The 25957-nt window shown below is 44.5% G+C and overlaps 1 protein-coding gene across 3 annotated transcripts in view; it reads left to right on the top strand.

The window, feature by feature from the left end:
* Nucleotides 1-6594: 6594 nt before the first annotated feature.
* TMEM164 (transmembrane protein 164) overlaps nucleotides 6595-25957 on the top strand; it is a 101391-nt gene continuing 82028 nt past the window's right edge. Inside the window, exons 1-3 of one of the 3 annotated variants that reach the window (XM_054996067.1) lie at nucleotides 6595-6681; nucleotides 8529-9104; nucleotides 22341-22390. In XM_054996067.1, the coding sequence (XP_054852042.1) occupies nucleotides 8739-9104; nucleotides 22341-22390 (416 nt within the window). In that variant the 5' untranslated portion in view covers nucleotides 6595-6681; nucleotides 8529-8738. Of the gene's footprint in view, nucleotides 6682-6955; nucleotides 7028-7823; nucleotides 7935-8528; nucleotides 9105-22340; nucleotides 22391-25957 lie in introns of those variants that run through there. The other 2 variants (XM_054996066.1, XM_054996068.1) reach the window with 2 other exon arrangements.

Genomic DNA, 25957 nt, shown 5'->3' with positions numbered 1-25957 from the left:
TCCTTACCCATCTTCTGACCCGAGCCCAGATGACTGAAGTGTAGCCACTGGAGTTTCCATCGCAGGTACCTGCAACAACTCATAGCAAAGAAAGGTAGTGAGTACAGTTTGTTTTGGGGCCAAGTTTGGGGATTATTAATTGGCGTATGGTTTAGACCACTCAGCCTTGAACCTTCTCCCCAAATATTCTGGAAATGGGAGGACCTTTTCTGAGGAACCTTCACTAGGAAGAGACTCTTGTTTCCCTGGGCTGGATTTGATATTCCCAGTCTAAGGGTCCTACTCCCCCAAGGGTAATTTCTACCGCTCTAAGGCTGAGAATGTCTTAGATAATAAATACTGGTAGACCTCAGATTCAGACAGCTGGGCTGACTGTTCTGGTAGGGATATTTCCTCCTCTTCTACATCTAAAGGAATTCATCCTTCTCCTTCTCATTACAGACTCTATCTGAGGGTGATCCCCCTGCTCCGTGGGGATCCCTGACTGATAAACATTACAAATTACCTTATTCCAACTCAGACCATCGGTCAGTGTTATCTCCTCAGAATGGCAGCAGGACACCAGGATCTCAGGAAGAGGTTTTCCCCCTCATCTACCTAATCTTTTAAACTGGAGTTAATGGGGAACAAACCTGGATCCTTTGCATACAAAGCAGAAGCTCTTCCACAGAGCTACAGCCTTACTCATGGAGGGAGGAGGAGGTAGACCCACACCACTATTTTCTCTCTCCTGGTTAGTCTTAAGAGTTAAAAGGTTCAAAGACACCAGCAAAATTGCGCCCTTTATACATTACCCATCTGACAGGGAATGGCAGGGCTAGATCCTGTAGTAAAAGCAGGGCTAAATCCAAAGGGGAAAGGCCTGCTGTAAAATCGCCAGCCAGGAGATTGGCATGGGCACATTCACATGGTGCCAGGGCTGAGGAGATTCCTGGAATCTTTATAGGGCCAAGGTGCTTCTGACTGGCAAAGTAACAGGATTTCCTCCCTCATAGTCAGTCTAATTGCTGACAGGAATTCTGAAGGTATAACACGCTCGGGGGAACACTTACGTGGCCCTCCTGGGCTTGTCGGCTGGAGCTCTGGGTGTCTGGATTATGTTTCAGCCGAGTCTCTCCTGCCAGGAGATTGGCAAGCGCGTTGCACTGTTTCCCGCCAAAATTGAGCTCCACCAGGTGGCGCTGTTTTCAGCTGGCTGGCTGAGGCACGCTGTTTTAACAAGCTCCCTCTGTGGAAGAGGGGGCTGTATAGAGGCCTGCATCTCTTCCAAGGCCATTTCCTTGCGCTTTTCTCTGCTTCAGAGCAGGATTGCGCCATCAATTTAGAGCCCGACTGCTTCTTTTAGCGTTTAGAAACTATACACGGCTGATGCCGGAAAGGTGCCGGGATTCCGTTCCTGCTGTGCAAGCAGGACGGTACCGGATGACTTGGCGTTTCCCGCTGTAATTGCTGCTGTAATTAGGCTCCCCTCCTCGCCGTCCATAAAGCTCCCATAGGAGTCAGTCAGCTCTATTGCCCATAGGCTTGAAATTCGTGGCGCTCAGAAGAAAGGCAAAAGTAAAATAACAGGATAGCGAAAATGGAGGGAAGAATAGTCTGAAGAATCAAAAGTGGAAAGAGGAAGTCTGAATAGAAAAATCTAGTTAAGAAAGTGAAGTCAAATGGCAGAGCAATCTGCCAGATCTACTGCGCTCCCTGGAGGCAGGAAAGAACTGAAGAGAGGGTGGTCCCACAGGCTAGACAGGAAGAGGAAGAAAGTTAGTTCCTGCCTCCCTGATTGGATGGTGGGAATCACCCAAGATGTCCTCCTTTCCTCAGAGGGAGAATGACCCCTGCATACAACACCTTTAATTGTCATGTCAAAGATCACTGTGCAAACCCAACTCCTCCACTATTATATGGTGCTTCATTTGCTCTTTCATAACCAGCTTTTCACTCATTTAAAAACAAACGGTATCAATCTGGACAAAACCTGTGTGTACTATTCCCCTTATATCACTGTAACGAAAAGGGACAGATATGTACTTTGAAATTCAGAAAAACTAGTAGATTATGGTAATAATGTTATTGAGCTACAGAACAATAAAAATTATCATTTTTAAAAGAAAACACTGAAAGTCCTGGGTAACTGGCAGAGAAAACAGTGACTGCACGGGGCTGACAGAAGGAAAATGGGACTATGAGCAGGACTTTTGAAAATGTACACTTTCCCTTCCAAATGGTGGGTGAAGGTGTTTAGAATGTCTTCTTGCAAAAGAACGTTGTATCAAGAGGTTTAGGAAAGACTGGAAAGTGGAAAATTAGAGAATGATGTCACGTGGATACTGAAAAGAAGCATTCCATTTTGGAAGCAAAGATGGAGAAAAAGTGTGGAAGCAGTCTTTAGTGTTCATATGTGTGATTTTACAGGCATGGACTCTGGAGAAGTACATCCACCATCCTCACCACTCAAATTTTGGCCTAGGGCCAAACCACTTGACTACAATCTATGACTTGCTTCCCTCGCAGCTGCACAGCAGGCTCACAGGAAAGGGAGCAGAACCTTGAAAGAAAGCTCTAGCAACTCATACTAGAAATTATAAGTGGTGCTGTCCTCCACCAACCTGCAGTTGAAAGAGGGGATTTTGCACACCTGGTTTCTAATGGAGTGCGATAAAAAGGGTATTTTTCTGCAGGCTTCTTTTGGAGGCATGCTACAGTGACTACCTTGTTACTTTGATCACCAGTCAGTGTTCAGGTATGAAGACTGCTTAAAATATTTTAGCAGCTCCACTAAGCTGAACATTTATAACATAGATGCCATATTTAACTGAATGTTAGTGCAATAAATTGAGACTTGCCAAAAAAGGATGCTGAGAAGCATGACGGAAAAAAACCTGTCCTGAGTGATACAGTAGCTTGTATTGGTCTAGGATCTGATAGATTCAGGTTCAAATTCCCCTCTTGGCTCAACCTACCCCTCACCAAATTATATTGATAGAATTTTACTGGTATTCCAAATAATATCTTCCATTCATGGGTGTTCTTCTGTGTTCTTCTGTGGCAATCTAAATACGTACCAGTGTATGTATTTAACAGTTCTGCATAGTTATTGACGTCAGTAAAAAGGAACATGATTTGGACACGGTTAGCAAAGAATTGTTGAAGGTGCCCAACATATTGGTTTTCCATTGTAATGTTGAAAATTCAGGCAGTCAACCCAAGTAAGGCACTAAGGAAGCTCACACTCAAACGTTGGAGAGCATGTTCGCATAGCCTCTGAGGAAAAATTAGAGGAGGAAATGTTGGCATAGTAGGCAGGGACAGCCTTACAGTGCCTCAGGTTTTCATAGGTACTACCCACTAGATGTCTGTTGCCAGTTCATTTTCGTTCCCCACATAGAATGGTGTGCAACTCTTCTGAAGGTAGATTAATATTTCAGCAATTCTGGTTAGAGGTTTGAATGCCGGCCACGAATTATTCTTTAACATTGGGGTAACATTGTTTGGGGTGGTGGAACAGCATGATATAGGCCAGGTTCATCAGCTCTTGGAAGCTAAGCAGGGCCAGTACCTGAGTCAGTGACCACTAACAAAGACAGAGGTTAGCCTGTGGGAAGGGCAACGGCAAACCACCCATCCTTCTAACTTGCTTAAAAAGCCTCTTGCTAAGGTCACTGTCAGTTGCGACTTGATGGCACACACGCATGTTAACATTATTTTGGTAGGGTCTGTCAAGGCTAAAGGACAGACATTTACGACGGTTGGAAAAGTTCTTACTTGGGAACTGACCTGTTGATTTTGATGACATTAATCCAAAGCAACTGGTATGGCATGAGTCCAGGGCAATCTTCCATCAGCAGACTTCAGAATAAATTTGGAACCACTTTCTAAAGACTGCTTAAATCAATGGTAGAAAATGCTATCTGGCAGTTACATAATCTTAACTGCATTTCATAGATTATAATACTTCTATAGCTTAGAAAATGACACAAGAGGTGCTGAGTGGTGATCTCATGTCAGATAAAAGGAAAAGTGAAGGTAGATTTATCTCCTATCCAAGGGGGTCTATTGCCTTTGGAGGCTTGCTGTGCTGTTGACCCAAGATATGAATGTTTACGCAGGTTCACAGGAACGCAGTAAGTCACCCAATGAGAGGGAAAGATTTGCAGACAGGAAGCAGCAGTTCTGTTTCAATTTTAGCTGTTTTGGAAGCTTTTCTGTTAATATTTCTGATTTGCAAAATATGATGGCAAGAATGTAAGTTTTCTCCGGGAAAGAATCCTAACCATGTGAGGATAAAAATGATGGCTTGACCAATCAATAGTTTGGTTATAAGAGCTGTGAAATGGTCAAGGAAAACCATCCTGCAGTTTGTTCTGATTTTTTTAAAAAAAAAAAATGGCTGAAGTGTTAGCCAAACCTTTCCATGCAATATAAGGTACAAGCTTCCTTCAAGGCTGATTCATATTATTAGCTACAAAAAGTCACTTCTATTAATGAAAATACAATATTGTTTACCACAGGAGAGTTCTTCTCTAGGGACACCATGTATCCCAAAAGCTTCTTAATGGCCATTATATTAGGTTTCCATTTGGCACAATGTAAAGGACAAGCTCTTCACACAGTGATTCATAAACTGTTGATGGTTTGGTCTAAATATTAATAATTTATATCATTATGATTTTATGGTTTTGTTTTTACTTGTCAGGTGTAGCATAGTGTTTAAAGTGCTATACTAAGATCTGGGGGAGCTGGGTTCACTCTGCCTTGGAAGCTTACTGGGAGAGCTTAGGCGAGTCATACACACTCAGCTAGAGTTGCCAGCCTTCAGGTGGTGGGACATCTCCTAAAATTGTTCTCCAGGCCATAGAAATCATTTCGTCTGGAGAAAATGACTACTTTGGAAGGCAGACTCTGTGGCATTATACCCTGTTGTCCTCAGGCCCCACCCCAAATCTCTGGAATTTACCAAGTTAGAGTTGACAAGTCTTCCTCTAGGAGTTATTGTGAGGATAACAAAGGAAAATGATGTTGAGCTGGTTTTCGTCCTCACTGGAGAGTAAATTGGGGTACAAATATCCACATAAAATAATAAATGCACCCCCGCCATAAGACAACTGAAAATTCAGTGTTGGGAGTAGAGTTCTATGAAATGCCAAAAAAACCAAGTATGTGCATTCTATATCCAAAAAAGCCTGGATTCCCCTAGAAGCTAAAATGACAAAAATGAGGCTATTGTATTTTGGACTCGCATCATGAGAAGACAAGCAACACTGGAAGAGATAATGCTAGGAAAAGTGAAAGGGTGAAAGCAAAGAAGGCCCAAACTGAGAAGTATGTGTGTGATATGTGCCATAAAATCGCTTCCGACCTATGGTGACTCTATGAATGAAAGACCTCCAAAACATCCCATCTTTAACATACTTGAGCAGATCCTGCATACTGGAGGATATGGCTTCTTTTATTGTGTCAAGCCATCTCGTTTTGGGTCTTCCTTTTCCTACCGGCTTCCACTTTTCCTAGCATTATTGACTTCTTCTTTTTATTGATTATTGACATTGTCTTCTCACGATGTGACCAAAATACTATAGCCTTAGTTTTGTCATTTTAGCTTCTAGGGAGGATTCAGCCTTGATTTGATCTAGTACCCACTTATTTGTCTTTTTGGCAGTCCATGGTATCCACAAGACTCTCCTTCAGCACCACATTTAAAATGAACCAATTTTCTTCCTAAATAGTAGAGTCCAGTAGCACCTTTAACACTAACCAACTTTATTGTAGCATGGGCTTTCGAGAACCACAGCTCTCTTGGTCAGATGCAAGAGACCTGTGGTTCTTGAAAGCTTACGCTACAATAAAATTGGTTAGTCTTAAAGGTGCTGCTGGACTCTTTACTATTTTGCGGCTACAAACTAAAACGGCTAACTCCTCTGGATCTAATTTTCTTCCTGTCAGCTTTCTTCACCCTCCAGCTTTCACATCCATACATAGTAATGGGGAATCACCTTGAGATAGGAAGACTCAATAAAGGAAACCACAGCCGTCTGTTTGCAAGACCTGAGCAAGCCTATTAATGACAGGATGTTTTGGAGGCCATTAATTCATTAAGAGCCAAGCTACAAGTGACGCCTTACACAGGTTGGACACTTGTCAGCTTACCTCATGTTTTGATGGGAAATGTAGGCGTCCTGGTTTTACAGCTTGGCTCTCCGTTACAGCTGCAAGACCAGGATGTCAAACTTGAGGGAAGCTGACAAGCGTCCAACCTGTCAGGCATCACTTGTAGCTTGGCTCTGAGTCACCAAAGCAGCCACTTGAGGGCACGTTGCTCACACACCTCCCCATTCAGTCCTTTGCCCAGTCACCCGCCCGAGGATGCTGCAAGAAAAGGCGGGAAGAGCCACCCCCCCCCCCCAGCTTGAGGCGTCGCCTGACAGGGCCAAGGGCGGCGAGGGGGCCTCGAACGAGCGAGGGAAACGACGGCAGCCGCCTTCGCAGAGGCGGGGCGGGAGAGCACCGCAGCCAATCCACGGCGACCCCCCCCCCATTTCTCGGCCTCCAGCAGGCACGTAGGGGGGGGGGAAGCAGCAGCCGCCGCCGCCGCCGCCGCCGGTCATGAGGCGGCTCCAGAGCCAGTTTCTCCCAAAGCGGGAAGCGCCGCCTGACCTGGCCTGCTCGGCCTCCCGCCCCTCCCGTGAGGTACCGGCCAAGGGCGGGAATTGTCGTTATTTCTCCTCGCAACGGTCGCGGTGGGGGAGGGGGAAGGCTCCGTGAGGCGATCGCGCGCGAGGAGGACGGCGCCGTCTCGCGTTTCTTGGCGGGGAAACCAGCCCGGCAGGGCTTCCCCCGAGCCCAACGTGGCTCGGGACTGCGGCCAAACGCGAGGCCGAGCTGTGACGCTGTCGGGGGAGGAGGGAGGCGGAGGGCGGGCCGCTTGCCTGAGCAAGGGCGGGCTTGGCCGCCTTCCCTTCTCCCTCTCCCAGGCTCTTGTGTGGAGAAGCCGGCGGGGGTTGGTGGCGGCAGAGATGGTTTTGGGATCCTGCTGGTGAGAAGAGGGGGAAGGCAGAGCCTTGGTGGGGGGGGGGGTCTGTGGAGGGGGCTGCTTCGTGGGGCTGGCGAAAGGGCTTGTGGCGACAGAGTGCATCAGGAAGTGCTCAAAAGCGACAAGATTTCCTAGGGGTAAGGTTTGGAGAGTCAACGCTCCCTTCAGATACGGGGAGGAGTAGAGATCCCCTCGGAGATCTCCACTCCTCCCTGTATCTGAAGAAGGGAGCTTTGACTGTCCAAAGATTGCCCCCCTGAAAATCCGGTCGATTTTTAAGGTGCTGCTGGGCTCCAGGACTGCTCTTCTCTTGCAGACCAACATGGCTACCTACCTGAAACTAAATGATGTTGTAGAAAAGAGCCAGAGTCCAGTAGCACCTATAAGACTTAACAACATTTGTGGTAGGGTATGAGCTTTCGTGAGCCATAGCTCATATCTTCAGATGACTCACGAAAGCTCATACCCTAACCACAAATGTTGTTAGTCTGATAGGTGCTACTGGACTCTTGGTATCTACAGTAGTGAGTTGTGGCTCATGAAAGATCATACTGTACTACAAATTTTGTTAGTCTTATGGGTATACTGGACTCTTTTCTACTGCTACAGATAGACTAAGATGACTGCTCATCTTAAATGATGTTGGTGAGAGCAAATGGGGAATTGGTGGGGCTGAAAAGAGTAATATCTAGAAACTTTAGGGGAAGGGGCTGGGAGATTGTAAGTCAGGGAGTGGGCTAAGTTAAGGAATCGTTTTAGGTGAGTAGCTGTGTTGGTCTGCAGTAGAACAGCAGGATTTGAGTCCAGTGGCACCTTAGAGACCAACAAGGTTTTCAGGGTATAAGCTTTTGAGAGCCAGAGCTCTCTTCAGAATAGATTGAACACATCTGTAGGAATTGAGTATGCGCAGGTATGTACACGTATATTTGTAAATGAATGCATGCACCCATATTGTATGTGATTTAGAATGTTGTCTGTCATCTTTATATCCCCAACCTATCAGAGATAGCACTTTGGTGCTTAACAGGGACGCACAGTCTCTCTTACAGAGACCTTTATATGTACACATTAAGAGCCTGTGTTGTGTAGAGGTTACAGTGTTGGGCTAGAATCTGAATCCTCACACTGCCATGGAAGCCTTCTGGGTGACCTTGGGCCAGTCACACACACTCAGCCTAGCCTACCTTATAAGGTTGTTGCAGGAAGAAAATGGAGCAAAGAATGATCTGAACTGCTTTGGGTCTCCATTGGGGAGAAAGATGGGGTAGAAATGAAGTAAATAAATTGCAACCAGCCCTCTTGTGCTTCCACAAGACACACAGTCTCTTTCATGCAGGCATTTATATGTCCATAGGCATGTGTGTCTACATATTCCCAGCCCTGATGCTGTTCACAATGTGTCTGATGGGCTGAGATTGTAAGAGTTCTCAACTCTAAGCAATGGTCCAAGCCATTGCTTATCCTGTTTATATGGTGAGTACTTAATTGTGCTTTCTTTCTGTAGGAGAACAATTTCATCCCATCTGAGCACTTGAAGTGAGAGCAAGTGGTTAGCTACCATTTCCCTGAGAAGAGGGTGTGAATCTGCTGATAAGGATACTCTCGTATTTCATGTTTCATCACCCAGCCACTGTATTAGCTTTGAACTCATCTAGATCTTACTTAATCCAGCACAGCAGAAACAGATAGGAGGAAACAAAAAACAGTCTTTGCCATGAGTCGTTACTGCTTCTCTAACCTTCTGGACTGGATGTATGGTGGAGTGGACCCAAGTTTTGAAGGTAACGGGGGTCCTGAATGTGCTGCTTTCCTCCCATGGCAACAGCGTCTGGTGGAAAGCCTGATTTTTCTAAGTGTGGGAGTTCTGGAGATCGTGGTTTCACTGCAACGGATTAAACAGTCCTATTCGAAGGAGGTGGGAGATCTGATGGCTCAGTCTCGGAACAAGGAAGAAAGTTTGGGGAAGAACCTCTTGCTGGTGTCTCTCTGCCTTACTTTTGGATTAGAATTAGGGTTCAAGTTTGCTTCTAAAACTGTCATCTACTTGATGAATCCCTGCCATGTGGTCACTGTGTTGCAGGTAAGGAATACTATAACAGGTTATATCATCGCCTAACCATGCCTTGGGTTCACTTTTTCCAACCCTGATGGAAGTACCTACTGTAAGGATCAAGGTCAAGAATGCATACAGTTCACATTTACAACAGATCAGGAGCTTGTTTATTTTCATGAAGAACCCATTTATAATAGTGTACATTTCTTGGTTTTGACTTTGTGAAACACCTGAACTTCTACAAAGAGAATTAGTGATGGCTCACACAATAAATTGGCTCCGAGTCCTAACAACATACTGAATTGCTTTTAATTATTTATAATAACAACGACGACAACAACTGTTGCTTATATACTCCTCTTCTAGACAGGTTAGTGCCCCACTCAGAACAATGAACAAAGTCAGTGTTGTTATTATCTCCACAATTTAGAAGCCCATCTTTTCCCTCTGACAAGTGATATCTAATGTGTGTAAGAGAATAAAAAGCCACTTAAAACATAAATTTAAAACATTAAATGATGGAAACTATAATTTCCAGTAAAACCCTTCTAAATGACATCCTCTATTAACCAAATGCTGTCAGGGGAGTTCTTGCCTTGCAGCTCTTGCAAAATTGCAGGAGAGAGGGGGCCTTTCTGATTTCTTCTGCAAGTCTCTTTCATAGGGCAGGATTTTGCTACAGAAAGTACCTGGGAGCCTGCAGCAACAGAATGCACTCTTGCAAGTTATGGGAAATTGCTGCATGGGAGAGATTGTATTGCTGGTACACCATGAGCACATGTTAGTACTCAAACTCCAATTACTTCACCTTCACGGATATGTTGAGCAACAACTGCTTTTTGAGCATAAGTCAACAGTTGGTGTAGGGTTGTTTGCTGTCGCTTGGGAGGGTAAGTAAGTAAGTAAGTAGCAGTTTATTGTTGTAACTATAGGCCATAACATTCCAGCATATATATATATATATATGCATATATATATATAACAGTGTGCCACAACAAAGGGTTAAAACATTACATTTTTACACAATATGAAACTAAAAGTTTAAAACTGAGATGGTAAGAAATACCTGCAACATGCAATAACATGAAATTACAGTTTGGCTAAAATTCTTACAGGATTAGCAAATACTAATTTTTTTATATTTATTGATACAAAAATAAAAGTAGGCACTTTGAGGGTAACGAAAGGAATAGTGTCAGCCAATAAAAAATCAATACATCCCTCATCTGAGCCAGAAAAATGTATAAGTTAATTCAGCCGTTTGTTTCGAATGGATTCATAGAATGAGTGATGTAGAACGAAGTGTACAGTATCTTCCACCTGATTAAAATCACAGGGGAAGAAGCGTTGTTCCACTGGTATTTTTTGAAATCTGCTCTGTAAGTACTCAGGTGCAAGGTTGATTTGATTTAAATCGAATCAAATAAATTTAAATCATGATTTAAATCACTAGTCAGACGATTTAAATCATGATTTTCTACATAAAGACTCCTCACACTTAGCTTCTTGTGCAGATCTATTCTACTCTATTCATTGAATTTTTTGAAACATAGCACTTAAGAGGTAAAGGGTTGGTTCTGTTTATAAAGATTTTCAAAGGAACAATGGGATTAAGGTCTTTTTCTCAACTGTGTATGTTTATTTTATATCCTTTTTGCTGTGAAGAAGAGACGTGATTTCTGCAGACCCAAATTCACAGTTTTGCGAACTATAAAACCAAGCATCTGTGATAATATCTTCTAGAAAAATTGCCCAATAATCTTACAGAAACCTCTGGAAGAGCATGGCATTGTGAATGGATTAATGGAATTTGCATACCAAAAAATATTGCATGAATATACAGCCTCATGCTACCTAATTAAAAACTAATCCTTATTTCATGATGATAACCTTTGGACTATACTGTACCTTAAATAGAAAACTATCTTTAGATAGATTTTTCCTCAAAAATTTTATTAAAAAATCTGATATAAATAAAAAAATCCATTTTTGAGCACTAGTAAATGCCTTTCTTAATGTAGCATTAGAAAGGTCAACTAAATAATGAGAGAAGAATTTGTTTTTCTTAATCTGAGGATACCACACTTTGTTGAGCCCATACCAATATCACAGAGGGCATCTTTTTCAAAAAGCCATTTCAAATTTTCCTTGAGTCCCAAAGCTTTACTGCCTCTAAAAAAGGCAAAGAGTAAAACTGCTGAATAGGGGACAGCAAATAATTAGACCACTGATTCTCTTCCTTGTAGTACCGAAAACAATATTTTTCCAGATAGTCTTTGGAAATACTGTCAAGTTTCTTATAATATTTTAGTAGTTTCAAACGGACTTTTGCTGTAATAGAGGGTAGTCCATCTTCTAACCTTAAGTGTGCCACAGGAATTCTCTGAGGGAGATGCTTCCCTGCCCCCCCCTCCAAGATTTTCCGTAAGAAGTTGTTCTGAATAATTACAAGCTGGTCAAGTATTTTCTCGTTCCACCTCCATATTTCAAACCCCATACGAGAGCTGCATAAAAATACTTTATTTGTGGAATACTTTAAGGGCTGGGGCTATTACCTTTGAAAAGAAGAATTTTAAAATGGCTTCCCATGTACAGCAGATGGTTGATAAATTGGCATTAAGATGTGCCTGTAAAGACAGAGACCCATGAAATGCTAAGCCTAGATATTTAAAAAGGTATTGTTCTATTTTGTGAGCATTAATAGTCCATCTATGCTTGAGTCTATTATTACGAAAGACTATGATTTTTGTTTTGTTATAATTAATTTTTAATTCCTCTCTATCAATAATCAGCCAATGTAAGTAGCATCCTTCTGAGCCCAGTTTTGGTAAAGGACATAATTGTCATATCATCTGCATATAGCAGAACAGAGATTTTCCAACCAGCCAATGAAGGGGGGGGGGGAAGTACTGGGATTCCATGGCCTGAACAAAGTCATTGATATAAAAACTAATCAAAAAGGGAGGCAACAAACAACCTTGTTTTACACCCTTCATTAATGGGATAGGATCTGTGAGCGAGCTGTGTGAGCCTATTCTTACCCTGACTGAAATTGGAATGTAGTTCCCTCAGTATCCTAAAAAGCCTTCTATCAATGTTTGTTTTATCAAGTTTACTCCACAGGTTTGATTGCGCAGTAGAGTAAAAGGCTGAAGTGAGGTCAACAAAAGTAACATAAAGACATCATCTATATTTTTTGGTATATTTCTGAATCAGGGCCTTCAATGTTATACAGTGATCAACTGTACTATGACCCTTAAGAAAATCTGCTTGTTCAGGATTTAAAAGGTTTGATGATTCCATACAGTCTTCCTATTTGAAAAGCTGATGTATATATAATTTAGAAAAAATGTCCAAAAGACTAATAGGGCAGTAATTGGCAGGATCTTGCCTGTTGCCTTTTTTATAAATAGAAATTATAATACTTTGTTTCCAGTTGGAGGGGATAGTACAGATATAATCAATTTCCGAGAAAAGTCTGGCTAAAATTGGGTACCACCAATGAGCATTCAGTTTAAAAACCTCATGTGTGTTGGGGTTTGCCAACTTCTGATCTAGACGTTGGTTGAATCCACACGTCCCGGCATTGCTGTAAATTTCCGGAAGTATAGCGTCTTTCTAACGCAATTTCTGATTCATCGCGCGATGCGTCAGAAATCGCACTAGAAAGATGGTATACTTCCGGAAGTTTAGCGAATGTTTACCGCAACGCCGGGACGTGTGGATTTGCCCATTGTTTTCCCCTTGGGGCTGAGGCCTTGTCAGTGGCAGACAAAATTTTTGGTTGGTTATCATAGGCAGATAAAATTTGTTTGCTGTACAGTTTGATGGTTTAACTCGCGTGTGTTAAAGAGGCCATGTTATAATGTTTAAAGCCAGTGAGTTTCCTTAAGCATTTCTTATACCGTATCTGTAACTCCACCTGTAATAATGAAAGCAGGCTGGTTATATCTGCCTGTCTTTTCATGCCAAATTTCAAGCTGTAAGATTCTTTTAAGGTTGAGTATGGAGTATGTTGTTTCAGCATTTAGCTCTTTAGTAAGTAATTCACTCAGCTGTCTATTTAGATTTCTAACTAAATTTGTGGGACAGAATTTATGGCAATAGAACAATATTTGTTTGGGTGAACCAAAGTTCATAAAGTAGTATGTTAGTTTTTGAATTAGATTGAACTCTTACTTGGGCTGGATATGTGATAACGGACAAAAGATAAAAAAATGTTTGGAGGAGGAAGATGTTTGTGAGAGGGAGCATGAGTACTGTTTTGTATTCTTCTTCAGGCTGGAGGAAATTCCTTCGCCTAAGAAGGCTTCCTCCAACTTAAGTGGCTTTTCTGTTAGAGGAAGAGCCACTTAAATTAGGGGAAGTCCTCCTTTGACTGGAGAAGGCCTAAGATTTTGCTTAATGGCATGGTATGATACAGGCCCCTGGCAGTTTGTTTCAGTTTTTAGTTGGTGACTAGAAAACTGGCTAGGTAAAGCAACAGTCTCAAGTTACAAATGTGCACTGGGATCAAGAAGCAAATGTCAGAATCCAAAATACTATCAGAAATACAAAACCTAGCAATGAGCACTCTGTAAGCAATACAATATGTTATGCTGTTACTGGGTCTTTAAGCAAGTTGTTGGTTATTTTTACAGATTTCAGCTGGTGTTGTTATTTCCACCTTTTTATCTTTACCCCCTTCCACAGAGCTCAGGGTGGTGTGCATGGTTTGCTTCTTCTCCATTTTATCCTCACATCACCCTATGAGGTAGATCAGGATGAAAGACAGCAACTAGTCCCAGATTGTCCAGTGAGTTTCATGGCAGTAGAGTTAGACTCAGTTATCCCTGTTCTAGTCCAACTCCATTTTGGTTCTTCCAATATGCACTTTTGTTCAAATAATCACTTGCCTTCAGGCAACCAGGCAGGGGAAATTTTGTAAACTTTTTCTTTTTTCAGATCATTCATGTACTACAAATGACTAATGCCCTGGGAAAAAACAGAATTTTGGTTTATTTTCCCTAGTTTTTCTGTTTTTCCTCAAAGGAAACCCTTTTTCGGTTTCTCCAAAGGAGATGTTGGCAAGCACTGAAGAAAGTTCCTGTGAAATAGTTTCTTTTTTTGGAAAGTATGGTATGATATTTCTTCTGTATACTGTAGCTGTATACAATATTTTCAAAGATACAGTTCTTGTTTAAATATGATCGTTTCAGTTTTTCCTAAAATATGTTTTTCCACCTAGAAAAGAACAGGAAAATACCTCCACATGGCTTCCAAATTTCTCAAAAATGTCCATTATACTTATAGGCATGTGTTTTAAAATATAATCATAAAAACTCTCTCCTGAGGGTAAATCTCATTGACTAGACCTGCACAGGTTTCTGAGCAGATGTGCTCAGGATTGCTCTCTGAGCATCTTTGTGGATCTATTTGCAAGGCTGATAGAAATTTTCATTAAGGCTCTAATATATCAAATAGAGAAGTGCCTGTCTGTTCCTTTCTCTATAATAGATATTGTCAAACTTTAATTTCTGTGAGTTTTCTTATGAGGTGTAAGTCTGATCTTAGACTGGTCGTTTGCTGAATAATCTGCCTAATTGAATAAGTTGAATGACTTGACTGTCATGTGAACTGAAAATAGATTTAAGTGGAAAAGGTATGTTTAGGGTTGTTCCTATTTTCTTTTCCAAGTGGCTACTGTGGCACTGGTACAGATGATGATGTTACTTGTACGCCAACAGCAGGCATGGGTATAAATTTGTAATTTAGTTGCTCCTAGTTGAGTCGCTGACCAGAGCAGGTGGCTTCTTATGTGGGGGAATGCTCACCGGGTGTAACCATAGTAGAATTTCCAGTGGTCTGAAGAAAAAACACCCTGCCCCTTTAACAGAGGTTTAATGGGAAGTTACCCAGTGATGTTATTTATCTCCATGCCAACAAAATCTTCAGCTGCTCATTTCCATACATTACACCTCTGTTAAAAGGGCAAGACATTTTTCTGCAGGTCTTGACAACCCTAACCACAAATGAGTTGCTTTGCCAATGGAGACAGTTACTGTAGCCTCTCAAACAAGTCTGTGAAGGTTGCCTGCATCCCCACACATGCTTGTACTAAAGATTGTGGTATATTCATTAACTGAAATAGGGATTAAAGAATTTTTCTTCCAGTTGACAAAAAAATTTACCTGCCATCTTCTTGGAGGTGCTTTTACTTGCTATGGAACCAAATGGCTATTTATAAGTTCATTTCACACAGTTATTGTGAAATGATGAGAATTTGTGATGAATTTCCCTACAGCTTGTGAGGAAATGGTTGTGTGTTTGCTTCAGTGAAAATATAGTTTGCTATCAAATGGCAGTGCACAGTTAACGTTCAGTAGCTTTCAAGTTGTGTAGAGACTGAGTTGGAGAGGTATATGTTACAGACACATCCACTTAATCTAAGGGTGTGGCTATATTAATCCATAATCATGTCTGTTTTCAGGTTCAAGAAGTAGTAATAGACCCAAATGGTTGCTTTATTTCGGTAGTGAAAAGCTTTGGTTCTATTATAGTCATGATTAATGTATATGGTCCAAATGTGGAATTTCCAGATATGTTTCATCAATGTTTCAGTAACTTGGTAGATCTTAAAATATGATTACTTGTTTGTGTGTGTGTGTGTGTGTGTGTGAGAGAGAGATTTTAATGAAATACTAAATACAGTTTTAGATCAAAGCACCCCCCCCCCCAATTAATAGAAGCAATAACTCAATCATGGTTTCACATTATAACAGCTTCAGAACTAAAAAACTTGGTTCACTCCATGGGAAGGCGTTGTAAGGCCGTAATTAAAGCAAAAGGTTACCCAACTAAGTATTAACTGACATGGTGAGAATTGTTGTATAACTTGTTTTTTCTATGTGTTTCAATTTTCTTCTTTATAACTACTGTTCTAAAAAAATTCCGTCATAAAAGTTATCGCATTACATTCTTGATTAAATTTTCTTTCCATTGACATATAATTTTATGGTAATACTTCAAAATAAAGTGGTGTCATGAGCCATCAAACCTCAAAAATACACTTTTTCCAAAAGGTTTCCACAATTTTGGCCACTAGTGAATATTGTTGTCATTTCAAAGCCAGGCAAAGACAATACTCAATGTATACTCAAATTTTGACCTATTTCTTTGATGAATGTGGACGCTTAAGTTATTAACTGCCATTCTTGCCAAAAGTCTTCAAAAGGTTACTATAACGTTGGTACATGTAGGCCAGGTAGGATTTATACAAAGTAGGCAAAGTTCTGATAATCTTAGATTAGTCACTGATCTGATTGCGTTAAATAGAAAGACATCTCATCAACTTGCTATTCTTTCACTTGATGCTGAAAAACTTTGACAAAATATATTAGAAATTTGTTTTCTCTACATTGGTAACATTTGGCTTCCCTCATGAATTTTTGAAATGGATTAGAATCTTGTATTCATCCCCTAAATCTAGGGTAAAGACCAATGGTATTATTTCTGCACCATTCCCTCTTGAAAGAGGTACTAGGCAAGGTTGTCCTCTTTCTTTTCTCATTTTTGATTTATGTCTGGAACCTCTGGCCTGTACTGTTAGACAAGGTACATATACATGGCTTTATACATATAATTTAGAATTTAAAATTATTCTATATGCAGATGATTTTTTATAATTTATTTCAGAACTTCAGTCTTCCATTCTGGAATTAATGAGTTTGATTAATAATTCTGGTGATTTGTCTGTTTATTCAAATAATTGGATAAAATCTGAATTGATGTCATTGGGAGACAATATATCATAGAGTGTAATTTCTGAGGGACATTTTCTATGCCGTGCAGATGCGATTATTTATCTTGAAATATTGATCCCAAGGAATATTAAGGATGTAATTTCATTCAATTTTAATAAATTGATCTTGGCTATATCCTTGGATTTGGATAGTTGGGTAACCCTCAGTTAGAGATGGGCACAAAACGGAAAAAAACAAAAAGAGAGTTTCATGTTTCATCACATTCCACGAAACACAAACTTCCACAAAATTGTCCCGTTTCACGATACGATTCGTTAGTTTCATGATTTGTCAGAACCCAAGGCACTTCAATGGCCCTCTTCATACCCAAAGATGCCAAACTCACAGGAAGACTTCAGCAGGCTCTCTTCCATCCAACCTCCCAGTTTGGCCAAGATTGCAAAACGTTGAGCAGAACCCACAAAGCTGGGTCCCAGCCAGGCAGTGGCCCTGAGACTGGGCTTGGGGGAAGGGCCCCAAAACCACCATGCACACATCTGCCAAGGAAGGAGAGGTGCACAAAATAAAACCAAAGGAAACAACAAGAGTATGAGCCCTCAAAAGAGCAGAGAAGGAATTAAGAAGAAACAAAGATAAGCAAAGAAAAAATAAGAGAGGCCTTAGTCAAGCTAGGCCCAGAGCCAGGCAAAGGCCTGAGACCTGGGTGGGGTGGGGTGGAGGAAAAAAGACACCCTCACCAAAGACCTTCCCAGCAAGGACAAGTGAGGAAAATAAGTAAGAGGCTTTTCAGTCTGTTTTGAAGCAGCAGCAAATCCAGCCAAAAGCTCCCAACTCCACTCTCTCACCCCAAATCCTAGCAACAGATTCTCCCTCTGTCTACTTGAACTAAAGCTCGAGGCAGAGTGAGGTGCCTTATATAACAAATGCTCACATAGAGCAGAACAGGAGGTCTGTGGTTGGCAGACAGACCTGCCTAACAGGGTTTGGAGGGATGAGATTGGTGTTCCCATGGCTACAGAAGGCCCATCTCCTCAGTTTCCTAGGGTATTAATCCTCCTGCTTTTTGCTTTATAGGGCAGAATGGAAGCTCTCCAGTTGGCAAGGAAAGCTGCCTATCAAGGTTATGTGGGCTAAGATTGGGGTTTCCAATGGCAACAAACAGTCTGCAGACATTCCGGGCCTATGTTGCCTAGGGAATCAATGGATCAGCGCCAGCCTGTCTGGCATCATGAATCGTTCACGAATCAAACTAATCAGGCCAAAAAGTTATGAATTTTGTGAAAACCGCGGCGCCACAAAATGCATTCTGTGAAATACGAATTGGGCCAATTCGTCATGAAATTTATTTTGTATTTCGATTCGTGTCCATGTCTACCCTCAATTGGATAGATGAGCAACGTCACCTCAATTTGACTCAGTTCTTCAGACACCCTTCCTGAAAATCATGGCTGTGGTGTGGATATATGCCCCACAATTCTGCAGTGAATTCAGATGCAAAGAATTCACTGAGCATCTCTGCTGTCTTCTCATCTTCCTTTAGCAGTCCTTTTATTTCTTCTTCATCATCGTGAGAATATTACAGATATTATATAGGTATATGGTTGGAAACATAGATCTTAAAATTTGTACACAGCGCTCCTGAACAGCAAGATTTAAGTGTCGTAGCACCTTGAAGACGAACCAGATTTTCAAGCTATAAGTTTTTGAGTCAGACTCCCTTCATCAGATAGAAGTAGGAGTGAGGGAATGGAGCCTTCAGTCTCAGGACCTATTCTGCATCTTTTGTGAAAGTTCAAGAGTGTTGTGTACAGATTTTGTTTTAAGCTGTAAATGCAGTAAAATCTATATCGTATGCCATAAATTGGCTTTCACACACATGAAACTGCATTATGCTGAGGTGGCCTGTTGCTCTATCATGGTCAGTATTGTCTATGCACGCTCCAAGAAGTCAGCGTGCCCCAGGAAGAAGAGGGGAAGGCTTTAGCTTTAGTTAGTGCACCTCCTGCAAAGCAATTACTTGCTTTTTATCCCCTAGGCACACCAGATAGGTAGTATGGAACCAACCTATATAGTGTGGAATTGCCATGATTTATTAATTCATTTGAATTTTTAAGTTTTTGTTTAAAACAATCAAGATGCCATCTCATCCAACCTGTTACATTGCTGTATTTTCTAGGTTGTTTTTCCATGTTTTTCAAAATTAGACTGCAATTGCAGCACTGGACTGTGCTGCTTGGACAGCCAAAGCACTGTCAAGGCCTCCCAAGTCTATTATCCTTTTAACATTTAGTCTTGTCCCTTTCTTTCCAGCTTAATTAATTGCTACCTTTCCAGGCCTGCAGCTTCTATATGTCTTGTGTCAATCATACATCAGTTGTATATTTATCAAAACTCGTTCACTTGGAGGAGGGGACCTACATTTTGTTTTGTATTTTTTAGTAAGCCAACACTGCTGGTCTTTTAAATTATCATTATTTTGTAATTATGCTATTTTAGCTTGCTACAAAATAAAAAGCAGTACTTAATCCACTCTGCTGAAGGAACAAGAGTGGCGATGAATAATTGGTTTATTGAGTGCCCCTAAAGAACTGGGGCCAGCCAGGAAAGAAAGAAAATTAATTGGAATGAAAGCAAAGTTTAAAAGGGGCGGGTAGGTGTATGGATAAATAGGACCTTTGTTGAAGGGGGCTTAAGTGTAGTAGACTTTTGCCTGTGGGGATGAATTTTTAAGTGGAATATAGCACTGTATTATATGCTCTGTGGAACCCCCATTTCCATTCCAACTGCAGCTGAAAGTAGAAAAGGATCTGTCAGCAGAACTCAAAAGTCATATGGAACCTTCCACATATGAGGCTTTAACTCTGGCAGTCTTCCTGGCAATTAATTAAATGATGAGAGCCAGCACTTATCACACTACTGTGTCCTACCCAGCAATTCAGTCCAGTGCTGGAATAGCAGTAGTTCCATTCTGTTTGCCCAGCTGGAGAATGCCTGCTGGAGAATGTGTCCTGGTACAGTGTCTGCTTGTGCACTAGGGCAGTTGGCACTCAGCTAAGAGATGCCAGACTACAGAGTAGTACGAATAGCATACAGGTGCCCCAACTAAGAAAAAAAAAAGCAGAATACTAAGTTTTCTACCAGAGAGAACACAAAGAACAGGACAACCAAATAATAGTTCCCCTTAGCGGTGTGCACAGCTAAAAAATTTGGGTTTCCCGCTTTGAGTTTACTTGAAGTGGAGAAAAATCTGGAATTACCAGAATCTTGCCACTTCAGGATTCTGGTATTCAGCTCACTTTGGTATGCTCTGTAAAGATTCGGCGCATACTGAAGTGAGGGGGAGCAACCCCCCGCCCCATCCTCCCAGGACAAACCCCCACTCCCCATGGCAAACCCCCACTCCCTGGCAGGCAGGGAGAGGGAGGCTGATCAGCTGGGTGGTGCGGAAGCACGGTGCCAGCTCCTGTGGGGTCCACGCCTCCGCTAATGCAGCAGCTAGCTGGGTGGCGAGGAAGCACGGAGCTGGCTCCTGTGGGGTCCACACCGCCTCCTCTGCCCCTGAAACGGCCAGCTGGGCAGCGGGGAAGCAGGGAGCTGGCTCCTGCGGGGCCTGTGCCGCTGCCTCTGCCATGGCGCAGCTCTAGAGGGCAGTGGGGAGGCCGGAGCTGGCTCCTTCGGGGCCCACACTATCTCCTTGACCCCTGTGCGGCCCCACAGGGCGGCGGGGAGGGGTGGAGCCACTGCCAGCACACTGCCTCCTCCGGGCTTGTAGTGGCCCTGCAGGGTGGTGAGGAAGGCCGGGGCCGGCTTCTCCGGCCCTTCCTGCCCCTCAAATGGCTGCTGCAGCAGCCATTTAAGGGGCAGGAAGGGCCTTCTCTGCCTCCTCCTCCACTGTGCAGCCCCACAGGGCGGTGGGGAGGGCCAGAGCTGCTGCCTCCACCACTGCGCCTCCTCCTCCGGGTCTGCAATAGCCCAGCACGGCGGCGGGGAAGGCCAGAGAAGCCTCCAGCCCTTCCTGCCCCTTAAATGGTTGCTCCTGCGGTGCCTGTGGCGCTGCCTCTGCCGCCACAGTGGCCAGCTGGGTGGTGCAGAAATGCAAAGCTGGCTCCTGCAGGGTCTGCGCTGCCTCCTCTGCAGCTGTGCAGCTGCACAGGGTGGCAGGGAGGCCGGAGCCAGTTCCTGTGGGGCCTGCGCCGCCTCCTCTGCTGCTGCGCGGCTCCGCAGGGCGGTGGAGACGGCTGGAGCCGCCTCCTTTGCCACAGCCCCACCTCCTCTGGTCCCGCAGCGGCCCCACAGGGCAGTGGGTAAGCCCTGAGCCAGCTTCTCCGGCCCCTATTTGAGGGGCAGGAAGGGCCTTCTCTGACTCCTCAGCCGCTGTGCTGCCCCGCAGGGCGGCAGGGAGGGCCACAGCTGCTGCCTCCGCCACTGTGCCACCTCCAGGTCTGCAGCAGCCCCTTAGGGTGGCGGGGAAAGCCGGAGAAGCCTCTAGCCCTTCCTGCCCCTTAAATGGCTGCCATGGCAGCCATTTGAGGGACAGGAAGGGCCTTCTCTATCTCCTCTGCCACCATGCACCCCCACAGCGCAGCGGGGAGGGCTGGAGCCAATGGCACTGCCAGCACACTGCCTCCTCGTGGTCTGCATCTAGACCTCACTTGTGTGCTTTTATCAAATGCTTGAGAAAATCAATTCTACTTTGTCTGTGAACTGCGTATTTAAATTTTCCTTGGTAAAACTTTCTAATTGCATAACTTACAAGCAAAACAAATTAAATATATTTGATGTGTAGTTTCAGTTCGTACCTTGTGGTTATTAGTCTATCCAGCCCAATAGAAGCTTAAGGTTGATTTTCTCAGACTTATTAGATGGCAAATGTTTTGCCTTGAAAAATCTTGAATAAAGGAATCTCGTGTCTGTTGGCAGTGTTACTGCTTCTCATTTTGAGATAGCTGCTTTTGATTAATCTTTCATGACTTAGGCAGTAAAGCTTCAAATCTAAGAATAAATGCTCAAATCCAACTTGAAATTATCTTGGAGTCATGTCTGTTTTGTGTGCTCTCTTGCACACATAACAGGACCAGTGTTTAATGTTGTGACAAAGGCCTATGCAATGTGCCACAGTCACATATTGAAGCATGAATGCTGTTTCTCCAGAGTCAACATTTTGGCTTGGCCAGTTCCCAAGTATTATTTATGCTTACCACTGATTGTGGAGCTCTTTAGAACTATTCCTCTAAGTTCAGTGTAACGTGAGAGCTGCCCTTATTCCCTACTACTAATAGAAATTTCAGGGGAAGGAATCTACCTGAAGCTAACACACTTATTTATCTTGATGGCTGTAGGATGTTTTGGATAACCAAGGATTACAAGTATTTAAAATACTTGAATATTGAGGGAGCTCTAACTTTTGCTCTGGAACATCTTTTGAAAGCTATTTTTGATGAGGATTGCAAAATAAGTAGCCACTTGTGTGAGGCTCCGTGCAAAAAACATCTTGGTAACAAATCTCTTTTTCATATTCCAGATTTTTCTGCTTGCCTGTCCACCCTGTCAACTTGCGATGACTGTCTTCAGGTAATGTTTTTAGTGAGTTCTCTAAGTAACTGAAATAATTGAATACTATATGTACTATTTGTGCTAACAAAAAATGTGTTGAAACCTTGACCACCAATGTTTGTAACACAGGACATATCATTGAGCATTAGCATTTGTGTGGCAACTATTCTAGTCACGTTTTACTATCATGCTTGTTTCTTTGCAGCTGGGCTTCTCTGAGAGAATCTTGGACACTGCTTTTCCAGTGCTGCCACAATGTGGAGACTACTAGAAATTGCCTTTGTGTTGTGTTTGTTCCACTTGGTGAACTACTTTTGTACCAGCTCGCTGAGTATCTCCATCTCTGAGTTTTTGCATAGTGGGGGTCAGCCACGGTCCTTTACCAGGAATGTTGTAGTCGTGGCATGGACATAGAATGTGAGTGGGTATGGTTAGGTCATTGCGTGGAGCAGCTGCCATGTAGAGATCATTTCAGACTCTCTCTCTTCACATGGCATAAGCATCTGTCAAAACAAATGTGCAAGCCTCTATAAATGTGCCAGGTTTTTCTTGTTGCCTGATGTTCTCAAACCTCTGGAGGTCTGTGGTTACCAAGCAGGAGTGAAGTTGCAAATCCTTTCCTTTTCTGTTCTTGAGATATAAGGGTGTGAAGTGGACACACATATTTCTGAATAATTAATGTAGGTGTTGAGATTTGTGGCATATTTGTTCTCCTTGTGAGGCGGAGGACATCTGTGAGTGTTCATCTTCGTTCTTCTGTGCCTCCACACATGGGTACTGCGCACGCACAGGCCAGCCGCCGGAAGATTCTTCACCGCTTCCCTAGCTCCGAAGGGGCCGTTTGTCGCGCGCCTCAGCGACCGTTTCCCGCCCAAACGGTCACATGCTCCTCCAGCGGCCAACGGCCCCTTCCCTCAGTTCTCTTCTTGCCGCCGCTTGAGGAGAACGTTTCCGCTAGTAGCTCTGTGCTTCTTGTGTCTTTTGGATTGCCTTTTTTCGTGCTTGACTTGGATTCTGGACTTGACCTTTCTTCTGCTTCGTGATTTGGACTGACTGATTTGGTAGTGTATCGATCCGGACTGTTTTTTGACGTTGCGTTTTTGGCTTGCCCCGCAGAATGGCTTCTACGGCCCTGTTTAAGCAGTGTGCCCAGTGCCGTGCTAAGATGGCCCAAACGGATGGGCATAGCCTTTGCCTGCTCTGCCTTGGGGAGGAACATGTAGTCCCCACTTGCAGGATCTGCCAGGGGTTCACGCATAAGGCCAGGCAGGAGCGGTCCGCCCACCTCAAGGCTTCGCTGTGGCAGCGGGTCTTGGACGCCCCTGGGCCCTCCGAGGCGGAGAAGCCGGGGGCTGCGGAGAAGGCTGGCCAAGTCCCCACCCATGCCGGGGGACAATCTAGAGCTGGCTCTGTGGCGTCTTCCAAGTCTGTGGCTGCATCCCGCCCGGCAAGCAAGTCGGCGTCAAGGGCAAGCTCGGTGGCGAGGTCATCGAAATCGCCGCGAAAATCGGCGTCGGTGAGGTCGGAACCGGAGAGGTCGCCTCCGAGGCCGGAACCAAGCGGATCGGATCCGATAAGGTCAGCCCCGGCGTCGGTCGAAGGGCCTGTGGCAGTCCCGGGACCGGAGGCTGCGCAGAAGGCGTCGACCAAGAGGGCGTCGGTTCCGAGGGCTTCTTCCGAGCCGGTTCCGAAGAAGGCTAAGAAAAAGGCCAAGCATCGCTCTCGGTCCCCTCGGCGCCGGTCTGCAGAAGAGGTGGTCCTGGTGTCCCCACCTACACCATCACCTCACCTGGACTCCCCAGACCATCCCCTCCTTGAGGAAGAGGTGCCGGATCCGGGGGCCTATGTGGTCCTGTCGAGCGGGCGGCGCTCGCCTACGCCGGAATCGAGCCCGGCTCCGCGTCGTCGGATCCGAGAGGCGACTAGGGGACCGTCGCCTGCATGTTCTGCCCGTAGCCAACGGTATTGGTCCGAGGGGAGTGTCGGATCCGAGCGAGTCGGATCCAAGCGGTCCGTGGCTGTGCGTCACCAACAGGCTTCAGGTATACCAGGTGCCTATCGGTGCCAGTGGAAGGGGGCTCCACCTGGCTTCAGATCATCAGATCCTGGGCCGCCGTCGTCTGGCCATCGTGAGTGGCTGCCGCCACCCTTCCCAGAGGGGGAACTGTCAGCTCCAGCCTCTGATGAGGATGACGAGGGCGAAGGGTCTGGCTACCGTTCTGAGTCGTTTTCCGGAAACAACCCCGGACGACAATGTGGGCCCTTCCACCAGCTCTCCCTTCGAGGACCTGCGGATTTACGCGGATCAAATGGCCCTCATGTCCAAGGCCCTGGAGATTGACGTGTCTTCTGTGGTCCCGAAGACAAAGGACAAGTTGTTGTGCAGAATCTATGGGGAGAACCCGACTACAGTGGGTTTTCCTATGCTGGAGGGCTTGGAGGAGATCATCGACAAGGTCTGGAAGTCACCATCGGACCTGCCTGCCACGTCCAAACGCATCGAACAGATGTATAAAATCAAACAAGGGACGTGGCAGTCCCTCATCAAGCATCCTCCACCGTCATCGTTGATAGCCGAGGAGATTCAGCACAAGAGGTCGGGGCCCTCCTCCGTTCCACCAGATAAGGAGGGAAGGAAGATGGACGCACTGGGTAGGCGTCAGTACTCGGTTGCTGCTTTAACCCTCAGGATAGCCAACTATCAAACGATTATGGCGGGCTATCAGCTCTACCTCTGGGAAAAGCTGGCTAACTATGTCACTGACCTCCCTGCTGATAAGAAGGCGGTGGTGTCGTTGCTGCAGACGGAGGCAGTACGATTGTCAAAGCAGCAGATGAACGCCGGGAGTCATGCGGCTGACACGGCTGCTCGGGGCATGGCGTCGGCGGTGCTCCTGAGGAGGCACTCGTGGTTGTGGTCGACTGCCCTCCCGCAGGAGATGAAGGCCAAGATTGAACGTCTGCCCTTTGAGGGTGACTCCCTCTTCTCTACCACCACCGACGAGGCACTTAAAAAGAAGAAGGAGGACAAACGGCACGCTCCCTGGGGGTCACCCCGGCGGACAGGTCTACGTTCAAGCCTCGGTACTCTTCGAGGTATAATCCCTACCAGTACCGTAGCAGATATCAGCCCCGTCTGTACTATCAACAGTACCCTTCCTCGCAGCGCCAGTACACCCCAGCGCAGCACCAGGGCAGGAGGCGTAGGCCGTTCAAGCCCCGCTCGTCTCAACCTCCGCCCCAGCAAAAAGATCCGCAAGGGGCTGGAAGACAGTTCTGAAGGTCCGGCCCTGCGGCAGCCCTGAACTTTTCGGACAGACTCAGACCCTTCTTGTCTGAATGGGAGTCAATAACATCTGACTCATGGGTCTTAACGATTGTTGATAAGGGGTACGGGCTGGAATTCACTGAACTGCCAGTGTGTACTTCACCGCTAAGTGCGGTGAATAATACTTTAGTTGAGCTGGAGGATGAGATTAAGTCCCTCTTGGCTAAAGGTGCTGTGGAAGAAGTGGCATATGGGGAATCCGAAAGGGGTTTCTTTTCCCGTTTCTTCCTGGTCCCCAAAAAGGACGGGGGCCTACG

Source organism: Eublepharis macularius, chromosome 13, assembly GCF_028583425.1.
Source record: "Eublepharis macularius isolate TG4126 chromosome 13, MPM_Emac_v1.0, whole genome shotgun sequence".
Lineage (NCBI taxonomy): Eukaryota > Metazoa > Chordata > Lepidosauria > Squamata > Eublepharidae > Eublepharis > Eublepharis macularius.
Note: the sequence above shows the minus strand (reverse complement) of the source record. Positions and strands in the feature narration are given on the sequence as shown.